Source organism: Ascidiella aspersa, chromosome 2, assembly GCF_963924565.1.
Source record: "Ascidiella aspersa chromosome 2, kaAscAspe10.2, whole genome shotgun sequence".
NCBI lineage: Eukaryota > Metazoa > Chordata > Ascidiacea > Phlebobranchia > Ascidiidae > Ascidiella > Ascidiella aspersa.
In genome coordinates this window covers 4,589,137-4,601,075 of record NC_139448.1, presented here as the reverse complement: position 1 = coordinate 4,601,075, position 11,939 = coordinate 4,589,137, and the positions used below count along the sequence as shown (strand labels likewise).

At 40.3% G+C, this 11,939-nt stretch overlaps 1 protein-coding gene across 1 annotated transcript in view; it reads left to right on the top strand.

Annotated features, from left to right (window-relative positions):
* The first annotated feature begins 1,977 nt into the window (after nucleotides 1-1,977).
* LOC146163246 (uncharacterized) overlaps nucleotides 1,978-11,939 on the top strand; it is a 35,919-nt gene continuing 25,957 nt past the window's right edge. The window contains exons 1-12 of the mRNA XM_083382495.1: nucleotides 1,978-2,059; nucleotides 4,828-4,869; nucleotides 5,568-5,734; nucleotides 6,291-6,527; nucleotides 7,475-7,627; nucleotides 8,197-8,386; nucleotides 8,878-9,014; nucleotides 9,457-9,572; nucleotides 9,940-10,105; nucleotides 10,486-10,668; nucleotides 11,130-11,276; nucleotides 11,675-11,819. Of these exons, the coding sequence (XP_083238621.1) occupies nucleotides 1,996-2,059; nucleotides 4,828-4,869; nucleotides 5,568-5,734; nucleotides 6,291-6,527; nucleotides 7,475-7,627; nucleotides 8,197-8,386; nucleotides 8,878-9,014; nucleotides 9,457-9,572; nucleotides 9,940-10,105; nucleotides 10,486-10,668; nucleotides 11,130-11,276; nucleotides 11,675-11,819 (1,747 nt within the window). The 5' untranslated portion in view covers nucleotides 1,978-1,995. The remainder of the gene's footprint in view (nucleotides 2,060-4,827; nucleotides 4,870-5,567; nucleotides 5,735-6,290; nucleotides 6,528-7,474; nucleotides 7,628-8,196; nucleotides 8,387-8,877; nucleotides 9,015-9,456; nucleotides 9,573-9,939; nucleotides 10,106-10,485; nucleotides 10,669-11,129; nucleotides 11,277-11,674; nucleotides 11,820-11,939) is intronic.

Genomic DNA, 11,939 nt, shown 5'->3' with positions numbered 1-11,939 from the left:
GCCAATCACTGAACCCTTGCATCAATACCTAAGGTTTCAACATTTACGGGAAATATCGTTCCAGTGCCGTGTACTTTAAACATATAAAACAAACGAAGTTTCAGTAAATAAACCAAGGCCAATCGCTGTAACAAAACAACAAATCAGATTCAAGGTTCTCGATTACAAAGTTATATGACTAAGGAAACGAAAATCCGGGGGGGGGGGGGGGCTTCAAATTGCGTGAAAACGGGAAGTAGTGTCGCAATGAGTTACGTCGAACGTGAGGGAAGCAAACGTTCGGTTGGTGGCGACCTTTCGACTTTATCGCGACCGCAGCAAAACAACCAGTCAAGGTTCGGCCTTATACCTGTGTATCGACAAACAAACAAGGCTGATTTGGCCGCAAAACGTGACCGTATATTTTGCGCGCTGTTTTCGGCCTATTCTTGTACGCCGCACGTTAAAATACAGGGGTTCAAAATGGGCGATTGTTGATTTTAAGGGCGACTGTGTGAAATTTGTAAATTTTCGTTAAAAAACGGAAAAACGCAAACAGGGGCTGTAGAAAATCTCAAATCGTCTCGAATCTCGCAAAGAGGTTGATTTAAAGGTGACCGTGTAAAATTTGTGAATTTTCGAAAAAAAGAAAAAAAAGCGTTGTAGAAAATAGAAACCGTATCGTCCACCGCAGTTGGAAAAACAACACAAACATAGTCATCAGTCATGGTACAGCTGCTTATCTACATTTTGGCCTCGTGCTAAAATAAAAGGCTAAGGTCGGCCGAAATAAGCAAAATTTAAGCATTGGAACGGGTAATAGGGCAAGGTGAACCAAACAACACAAGCGACAAAAAACGTGAAATCTCGAACCCAGCAAAACAACCAGTCAAGGTTCGGCCTTATACCTGTGTATCGACAAACAAACAAGAGCGACTGCGACTAATTCGGTCGCAAAACGTGACAGCTTTAAGATTGGCACCCTTTTTACAAGCCGCTCTGTGACTTTTTGGCAATAAAAAGTAGCGTGTTGCGAAACGCGACCGACAATTTTTACGGCTACCGGGTGAAATTTGAAAATTTTAAGCGTGGAAACGGCTGCGAAAAAGTGGCTGTAAAACACCCTCAAATGTTGCATCACAACAAAATTGTCAGCAAACCGTTAAACTACCCACAGGGTTGCAAAATCGGAAAAACAAAAAGGTCGATGAGGCTGCCTATCTACTTTTTAGGCGATTTTTTAGGTTACAATCGAACAAATGCAGCTAAACTTCAAGCAAAAAAACAAAATTGCATCATAGACAACAAAAGTCAGCAAAGTGTTTTGCAATGGTACTAAACGAGGTTAAAAAATGTAATTTGCAGTGGGCGCAAAAATAGGTCCAAAAGTTCCAATTTCAACAATAGTCAGTAAAACAAAAAAATCGCATTAAAGGCTGGAAAAGGATTGCCAATCGTAAATAAAAGTGTCTCTTGAGACAAAGCGTAAAAAATACCTAAGATATTTTGGGCACAAAGTTTCATTACATTTAACAAAAAGCAGAAAGCGTGTTTAACCCACACAAATTCACATCCAACAAGGTTTAAAAATGTCTTTCGTATGCGATTCGGCAAAGCTGCTAAAACAAGGTGGAAAAATCCACAAAAAAACGGTAAAATGGGTATCTACAGCACATCAGTCACAAGGCAAAAAAATTACCCTGCAACCTACCAAATCGAAGTGTCGCGCCAATTAAGGCGCCACTTAAACAAGGTGGGTTAAACAAGGCGGGATAAGCGCCGAGAGTTGCACCACAGGCAACAAATACGGTCGCAGAGTTGCACAATCCGATCTTTAACCCCGGCCCAGAGAGCAAACTGTAGAGCAACGCAAGCAAGCAGGCAGGGCCAGACACTGGGACATCGAAACGTTTTCGGCTCTCCGCCTTCTTTCCAGCGCACAGCGAGGCTCGGTATAAAATCTCGGTGGGCGCCAGATTCGGCATTCGGAAAGAGAAGACTTTACAAGAACGAAAAATGGAGTTTCAGGCGTTTATTTTAAGTCTGTTGCTTCTCACAATCGTGTCACAGACCGACTCAAGTAAGTCTTAAAGTTTCGTTTTCAAAAAAGTGTAATGCATTGCTGTTTAATTGCTTTGATTTGTGTTTTATCGTAGAGGTTCGCGAGTCAGCCGTAGTTGTGCAAAAAGATTAGCATATTCGAAATGGAACTAGACTCGAAAGCTTTTTGTCGTTCAAGATTAGACTTGGTTTTGTTTGTCGATCGGTCGTTATCTGGAATTAATAGCGTTCGTTATGCAATTTATTCTGAAGTTGATTCAATATTGTAGTGCGTTGTTAGTAACTGTTCCGAAAGGTTAAATACTGTAGTGCGAACAAGTGCTTTTAAAAAAAAAAACGGTTTTTAAAGCCTTGAACATCTCAAAACAAAGCTGGCCGCATGTTTGCAGCAATCGGCTTGAACTTTGCTTCGTTTTTCCCTGTCTGGAAGTTCCACGCGAAGGTCCTTTGTACGCCAAGTGCTTTCGCTATTGCTTAACAACTTCCTGTCCAGGGCTGAACTCGCGTGCAAGTTCGCAAGACATTAAAGAAAAAACCCTTAAAAAATCGCGCTCAAAGAAGCTATAGGGACGTTTAAGGGTAAATTACGCGGCTTTTTCGGAGAAAAAAACATCTGGATTGTAGAACTGTGCAATAAACCCTTAGGTTTCTTGAAAAAAGGTAGTTACAAGCCCATTAAAGCCAAGCAAGAACGCAGACTGAGATAATGTATATATGAGATAATGTATATTTCCGACGAGTTTTTAGAATCAAATTAATTATCAAAAGCGACTCTTGTATAAGCGGCAGCTATCTACGATAAACCTTTTCTTTCGTTTGTTAAAAAGGCGTTGAAAATTTAAAGATTTAGAAAACCTTTCAGAACCTGTCAAAAGAGAAGGGGGTCACCTTGAAAGATCAACTACGCGAATTTTTATGACTTAATTCAACAAAGGCCTATTTGATGTAGTTTTCTATCACTGTATAACAAAAAAACACTCGGGTTGGTTGAAAAGTCGCAGAGGGGTGTGCGAAGGATCAGGGGTGCTTTATTTTTAATCGAGCCGCGGCGCCAACACAAGAAAGGTTGAGGGAACAACAAGGGTCAATCGGGTCCGGCCCTAGGCCTCTTGACCCACTTCTAAAGTGGCCGGCTTTTTGTTGAAAAAAGTTGCCGGACAACAAACTAGGTTAACAAGTTGTAGCTTTGTGGTCTCGCCCTCACGAACAACTTAACAAACTCAAGTTGTTTACTGAGATTGCGCAAATTAGTCTGGGAAATGACAGCAGGGCAACCTTAACTTTGTGAGTTAATGACGAATTTTTCAGTGGCTTATTAGAGCTGATGTCGCTTCTTAGACGTGCACAGCCCGATTAATATATAATGAATAACGTGACTTAAAAAGAAAAACATTCTGCGCCTGCTTAATGTGTTTATTGCAGCTCTGAACTTTAAGCAGCTTTAGCAGTAGCCTAAAAGTTTTGCTCGCTCGGCTATCTCCTCAAGCACGTGACTTCTTTGTTGTCTGCCTTCAGCTGGGATCGCCCATGCGTGACGGCAGCTAGCTTCGAGGTTCGACTCTTTGTGCCCGAGTTCGTTGCGCAGTGTTTTGGGCCGCCTCGTGTTTTCGCTCGCTCGCACCGGATTTTCGATGTTTTGCCGACTTTTCTCTGCGCTTTGAAACGTAGGTTTCGAGGTAGAGCGCCCAGACCACGTGATTTCAAGTGAAACTCCCGCTGCTGGTAAACATTTGACGTCAAGAACTTCGCCGTGTTTGCGCTTGTGAAGTTGCGTTTTAGCTTGTTAACATGACTTTTACAGCAAACATCGAGTTGGCCTTTTAGTTTAAAAGTTTCTTAGTGGAATCGTTCATTGTAATTTCGCTGTTTTTTTGCAAAATAAAATAAACGTTTAAGTTTAACCGCCGTTAGTTGTCTTATTTAAAGGGAAATTAAATTTTCTTTAAAGGAACTGATAAAGTAATTTAGCCAAGCAAAATGTGCCCGACAAAACGTTTTTTAAAGTCCCTTTTTGTTCCATTTGTCTTAATTTCAAACAATTGCACCCACACAAAATTTTCAATCATGATTTTCAAAAAGTACCTTTTTAACAACCTTTCATTACTGGACAACTCGCCGACGTCTCCGGGTCAAGTATGGGTCTCGTTTCACGGAACTGGACATAAGTGGACATAAGCGGTGTTCGTCCACTTTGACCTTTGCACTGTCGAGCCTCAAAGCGCCCAGTCAGCATTTAGCAGCCCGCTCATAGAAATCTAAGTTGTTGTTTGCTCGCGTTTGCGTAATCGAAGAGCTGCTCTTTTTCTCCTCCTACGCTCTCTCTCTCTCACTTTTCTTCTCCCAGGAGCAGCGCGAGGAGCGGACTTTGACCGCGTTTAGCGAATTAAAACGAACGGTGCTTGTTTTTGTCGGTGGCTGTTACGCCCGCCCGTTTCACTCCCTCGCCGATGCGGCAACCGGTTTTTGCTTTTTGCTGCGCCGCGATTTCTTTGTTCGCGGCTCCTGAAAGTCCCAGGCGGTTTAATCGCGCGCTTTTGCGCCAAAAAACGACCTACTTTCGCTATTCGGCACCTGTTACAATTTGTACTTGTTTTAAAGTTTTGTTTTATATAAAAAGTTATACAAAATGTCATTTTATTTTTATGAAAGGTATAAATTTTGCGTTTGTTTGGTTTTAGTTAATGTTTTTCGATAATTCTTAGTTGTAACGAATCATTTTTTTTACAAAAGCAAAAATTTTGCACATTTTCCGATTTTCAACCATCTAATTTTTTGTCTTTTTTTCAGGGTCTCTGGACACAGCTGTGCAATGCGCGACTACATGCACAGGTTTGTATATTTCTCATTTTCGTAGCCAAACAATCATTGCATATTCAAACTGTAAACAACGCCGACTCTCTTACAGAAAACTCTTTAATCGTTTGTGATTTGTCCTGAATAAATAAGTACAGATTTCGGGCAGAAATAGAAATAATTGAGTTGAATTAAAGCACTTTTTCTAGCGGGTCCAGTTATAAGTGGGCAGCACTTTGGTTCGCAGAAATGTTTTGAAGACGAAATAGCCTCTGAACAACTTTAAGCTGGCCAAAAACGTGATCTGGAAGTTATTTGTAATGCCCGAACGCCGCCGCTCATTTGAATATTTGGCAAAGCTAGCAAAACTATTCTATGTAATCCTGATTTGCATTCCAGACGTTTGTGTAATACAAATGCAAAAAGCGCCGACACCTTTTTAAACGTGTTTTTTATCTATTTTGTATGTTTTTCTGACTTAACAGTTAAGCAAAATAGCGTGAAAGCAAGTGGTTAAAAATGTTGTCAAGATTGCACCCTTAAGAATTAAAGTTGCAAACACTTGGTTGGTTTCAAAACAGGTCAAAATAGACCTTTAAGGTAAAACAGCGCAATTTTTCAATACTGCGCTTGTCTCAATACCAACAGAAAATATCACACTAAACCATTTTCGCCTGACCAATAAACCGTGTGAAATTCCACCTTCAATCCGCTCTTTTTCCACCATGTCACAGAATCCAGTGGATTTCTGGAAGGCTACACGTACAGCTACAAATACGAGGCCAACGTCGACTCTTTCGTCGAGTCGGCCGAAGGCAGCCAGAATGCCCAAGCGACGCAAGTCCTAATACGAGCGGACATGCAAATCATGGCGCTGTCGCCCTGTGAGATGGTCCTCATGGTAAGAAGCTGTTGTTTTACTTATGCAAATAGGGGCGGATAAAACTAAAGCCTGTACATTACACCTTTGTAAATGAAGCATATTGCTGCCATATAATCATTTGATTAAATGCTCATTAAATGCTTGAAATTTACTAGGTTTCGTATAATGGATCACACATAAAAATTGGCAAGGTTAATCACACACTTAAATGCTGCTTATACAAAGTTCTATTTTTTTCACGTAATTTAACAAAAATCGCTAATTTACAAACAAAAACACCTTTGCCTTCGTTAACATAATATTAAAGCATCACCAACGTTTAAAAACTAAAAAATCATTTAAAAACGTGTTTGGCAATAAAAATTCATTACAAATGTTTACACAATATGTTACATCTTCAGTCCCGACTCTTTTAATGCTCAAAGTCAACTCAAATCTCCAACCATTATGACGTCAACAATGCGCTTTGTTTTACTGGAACGTTGCAACAAAGCTAAATTACTTCTGTTGGCTATGCTATGTAATTACTTGTTTATCAAGCTCTAACTTTAGTGAATCTTTTTGCTTTTTCCAGGTGAAAAATCCCACCATCTCGGACCCGTCCAGAATGGACATGGGGACAGCTGACTGGACTGCGGACATGACCCGGAACCCCCTGCACTTCAGCTGGCAGAGTGGTGCCATCCCTGACGTTTGCTCGGCCAACGACGACAAACCTTGGGTGGTAAACTTGAAAAGGGGAATGCTCTCGTCTCTGCTACGACCAGAGAACTTGCAGCAGCCCGACGGCAGCGAAGCGCAAATCACTATGGTGAGGGATTTTGTAGTTTTTTTAATAAATTTGGGTTAAGGTTCGGGGGGGTTGCATTATTTTAATGATTTATTCCCTAAAACATTTAAATTTACCTTGTTGGTAAAATATTTTGTAATAATTTTCTATACCCTGGTTTGATTTTGTGGCGTCAGTAACTTGCTGCAAGTCCGGATCGTTTTGGTGCTAGTTTGTTGCCAAATTTTGCAACTTTACTATTGCAAACAAGTAGCTATGGAAAGCTTTTCACAAGAAGTCGGCGCACTTATTTATAATCGTAATTTGGCGGTAACAGTCTGTTTGGAAATTTTTATTTTGGTGCTGTCTTGTTTTGCACCACTCTTAATGGAAACCAATTCGCAATAAAGGATTTAAAAAAGGCTTGTGGCCCATTTTTAATCGCTTTCTGTATTTAGCGTTACTTTAATGCCATTTTTATACTTTTCAAACTGGTTCAACGCAACTTGACAAAAGCGCTTTATAAAATCACTAGCCGCTTGATGTTTACCCTGCGTTTTATTTCATTTATATTTTATTGCGCGCAAGTCTAAGCGGTTATCAAGGAGGCCTATTTAGCCAATTGTGCGAGGTTAAGCAAGGTCAAAGGCATTGTGCTCTTGCCTAGTTGTCAACCGCGCTATTTGTGGCAGTTAAAGATAGCCCAACTTTTTTCGCTCAGCCTTCTGAAGCGCAAATGTTTATCCCCCCTTTACCAACCGCAAGTAAGTGTTAAATCTTTAAGCCAGCTGAGCCACCACTCATAGAAACCTTATGAGCTGTTTTGTCGGGAGTGGGAGCGCTTCCTCCCACTCTGCTCCTCCTGGGAGCAAAAAGAGGCGCCGACTACTTTCCGCTCGCATTCAGGGTTGCGTGAACTCGCAAAGTCCAAGTGAACTTTTTGCAAATCAATAGCTCGGACATTGACGAATGACGTCATATTTTTACAGACTGACGTCACTGGCGAATGTTCGTGGGTTTATGACTTCACGAGCGCGAGCGGCGACGCGACCAGCGCGACTTTCAGCAAAGACTACAAGAGTTGTGAGGGAAGGAACCAACAGCTTCTCTTGTCGCACTTCACCAAGTACTACAGTGGATCGGTGAGAAAGCTCTGCGATTTACAACTTAAAGTCTCGAAAATTAGCCGGTTTAACAACTTATTATCTTGGTTTGCTGAGTGATTGAATTTAGACAAACTTAATAATGAATTTTAAAGCCAAAGAGGTTGAGTAAATTGATAAATCTGGGAGCTAAAACAGTCCTAATTTGAAGTCTTACTTTTTTTTATAAAGTTTTACCCCGTAACCCGATTTGCACAATAAAGTATGGTTTCGTAATGCTAACACTGTACCGCTAAAACACACCCAACTCTTTATGACAAACCTATCCGTGATGTGTCTACGCTTCGAAAAAGTTACCTTAAATGCACAAAAACAGCTATGCTATTGTTTTACCTTTATTTTCGAATAAAAAACATTGAAAAATGCGTTCTTTAACCGGCGCTGGTAACACTGTAAAAGTTCACATCTATAAAAAATACAAAAAAAATACTCATTTTTAGATTAGCGCAATACCGTTATTTTTTGTTTACCCCCGTGTTCAATTCACTTCTTAAACAAAACACAAAAACAAAAATCCTCTTTAAAAAAATCGTTTTTTTCCATTCCAGGACCAACAGAGCTTCATCAAGAGCAGTCACGAATGCGACCGAACCTACTCGGAGGGCAGGGTGACCCACTCTGAGTGCACAGAGGTTCACACCTTCGTGCCATTCAGCAAAGAAGACACTGGCGTGAAGACCCGGGTCACACAGACCGTGAGGGACTACAACGTGAGGAGGACCTACTCCGTGGAGACACGTAAGTGAAGAAAGACGATCGACTTTAGATTAAATTTCACTTAATATTACCGAATTGTTGAAATTAAGTAATGTTATTGCTAAAGACTCGACGTAAGATTGTGTCTGTTCTTTTTTCTAAAGCTTGGTTAGCGCAGAGCTTGAAGTTGACCAGACTTCATAATAGGTGATTTAACACCACTGACGCAGCCAGCTAACTGCTTATTTTCAGCCCTGTGATTTCAAAAATAAAAATATCATAAAACAGTGTACTGTAAATATCATACAGCAGTGCACTGTATAAAACAAGCATAACCACCGATATTTCAGTCCAGCAAAGATATAAACACTCTTGATAATGAATTGCAAAGCAAAAAAGGTCGAATAGATCATATTGATTAAGACGTTTCGATACGAGCTTGTATCAGCTTCAGTTAATGTGCACTCTATAAACACTCTTGCATTACCAATCTAGTATATCCTATTTAACGTGCTTTGTTCCTGTTCCTCCAGTCGGTGAGGATGACATCCGCCGGAGCACGATCGTCTTTGAACAGGAGGAGAGTGATTACTCCTCATCCGACATTAGTGAGGTCCAGAGCACCGTTTCTACCCTTTGCGCTACCATGGCAACCGAGAACTACAAGGAGGTAAGTTTGCGCGAGCTCACATTAAACAGAATAGCCTTTAGAAGGGTCGTTTGTTGTATATTGAATTAACAGCTCCGTTTGAAACAAGTATAACATAACCAAATGCTTTAATTTAAAGGGTTTAACGCGTAAAACGGATAAAAAATTCACCAAAACTTTTTGAATTTCTTCAAATCGTAATAAAAACATAATTCGTGGCCAAGTTTCATCTGGAGTTACCTGCGTATTTGTAGTTTGCAAAAGCACCCTATTACCCCATAACTCATACGAGAGTATATATATTTCGAAAACAACATTTTTTGCTCCATGAACAATATTCGCAATTGTTCTTAAAATTGAGTTAGCACTTTCCTACGCTTAGTTTTTGTCGGTCACTGATCGATCCATTTGTTTTAACGCACATGAGTGTACATAGACTTAATTTCTCCATCTGTTCCTTCAGGTTGGAGAGGACTTTATTAAGATCGTTTTTCTCCTGAGGAGATTGGACCCGGCTGCACTTGCCCAGGTCTACAGCTCACTCAACGGAGCTTGCCCACGATTTGAGGAAGAGATCAGGTGAGATTATGTAACTGCTTAAAGAATCCTGACAAATAGTTTTTGTGGCACTGCAAAATGGAAGGATTATTTTGCGATTTTCGAGCGAAGGGTATTTTAATTGCAATCAGGAGTTATTTGTGTGTGGCTTCCTTGGTAATATTAGTCACTCTTAAAACATTCTAGGTACTTTGTTAAACTTTGAAATCGGTATTACATCATGGCTGATAGGTCCCACATTAGTTGTATGCGTCCAAATAATTAAATAAACAGGACACCATCACAGTTTTGCACAAAACTCAAAAGTTTCATTTTGAGTGCATTTAAGTCATTTCATTATTAATGCAATTTGTAAATCTTGTTGTTAACAATCGAATTTGATTGACAGGTCGATGTTCCTGGACGCCCTTCAGTGGTGCGGCAGCGAAGGTTGCGTTGTGTACGCGGCCAACATGATCGAAAGCGGGGAACTACCGGACGCCATGGCCAGCAGGTGGCTGACCTCGATGAGCCTCATCACGGCGCCGACCGTTCCCATGCTCAGAGCCATGACCGTGAGTTGAAGGCGATCACGGCGTGATGCGAATCATGTGCATAAGTTAACATTGGAAAAAAAATTATGTGCATAAGTTACCATTGAAGAAAAAATCAAGTTAACATTGGAGAGATGCGTTAAAAGCCTAATTGTCCCCAGTTAATCGTTTTTAAAGCGAATGTTATGTGGAAAAAATATATTTTGGAAGCTTAGGCCATTGTTAATACATTAACGAATGTTTTAAAGTTGGTTTTACACTAGTTGGTTTTTGTGCTCCAGAAAAGCCGTGTACACTGCATTGTGTTCAAACGTTCAAGAAACATTGTTTTGCTTAATTTGTACGTGATACCAAGTGAACAAACAGACTTAACAATTTGGTAATTTTCCTTCAACGTTTAGGCGATCGTCAAATCCGGAAGATTCGTCGACAAGAGCTACCTCACAATGGGAACAATGATCAACCGATTGTCGCAAACAATCGACAATTGCATGAGCGAGCCTGACGTCATAATCGCACTCGAGCTTCTCGAACGCAAGTTGGGAGTGAATTGCCGGACCAGCAACCCGGAATCCAAACAGGAGGTTTGTGATATGGCAGTTGTTTTCAACGTTATGAAGTGTTTTTCTTGTAAAGTTTGTATTTGTTATATTATAGGTTAATTCATGTTAAATTATGAATGGTTACATCTCTTACTTTACATCTCTTACTTTAATACAAAAAAGGCGATTTTGGCATACCGATTTTATCGAATGTTCTGGCTTTTAAATGTTCATTTAAATTGCTACAAAAATCGATGTATTGTGTTATTGTCCGAAGCAATGTTTCGAAAATATCACGCATCTAGTAAAAACAGTACGAAAAAAACATACAAAAAAATTTACTGCTGTTCGATTTTTTTCTTTGTCCTTTTTACAAGAATTAAAAACATTGCGTTGTTTCAACTCAAAGTTTAAAGTGTATACTACAAGTGTGACCAACTTGCACACACTGAGAATGAACACGGTAATTTGGGTGAAAAATTAACTTTTCCTTCCTACTGCAGATTCTCCTTGCCTTGCGTGCGATCGGTAACGCCGGTGGCTTCACAACCCCAAGCATCCTTGCCCAATGTGCAAGCGAAGTGGCAAACGACATGGAGACCAGAGTGGCCGCCGTTCAAGCGTACAGAAGGATGCCATGCAACACTGACGTAAGTTTGACTGCACTGTACCATACAACACTGACGTAAATTAGATCATAATGTGACTGAAATTTCGGCCTTTAATTAGACTTTTAACACTGGCTTGTAAAGGTTTGAAACTTGGGCTACATTACAATACAAAACAAATAAAGCATTGCAAACTTAACAAATCGATTCATAAAATCGTTAAAAAAATCGTTAAAAAAAAGATACTTAGCACTAAAATATTAAAATATTTACGTTTGCTGTTAACTTAAATTGCTACTCTGTTAATTGCGACGCGTTTGTTGTTTTCCAAGCTAAAGAGTTAACCCGCAACGAAATGGCTAATACTCCTTTTATCTCGTTTTACGCTTTTAAGCTTGTCTTAAGACGATTTGTTTAAAAATCTGTTAATTTCTCCGCAGAGATCGGCCATCTCACAACTCTTCTTCGAGAACACCGAGGACTCTGAACTGAGGATCGGAGCTTACCTTGCAATGATGGAATGCCCGACCCCCAGCTTCATCAGGCAAGCCATCGTCATGCTCGACAACGAACCCATCCAACAAGGTTAGCAATGCATATATAATTATATATATAATCCACATAAACCAGAGGTTGGTGACCGGCTCACTTACGTTCTTGTGTGGTCCGCGTTTTTTGGGGGAGGGGACAAACCCAAAACCACCG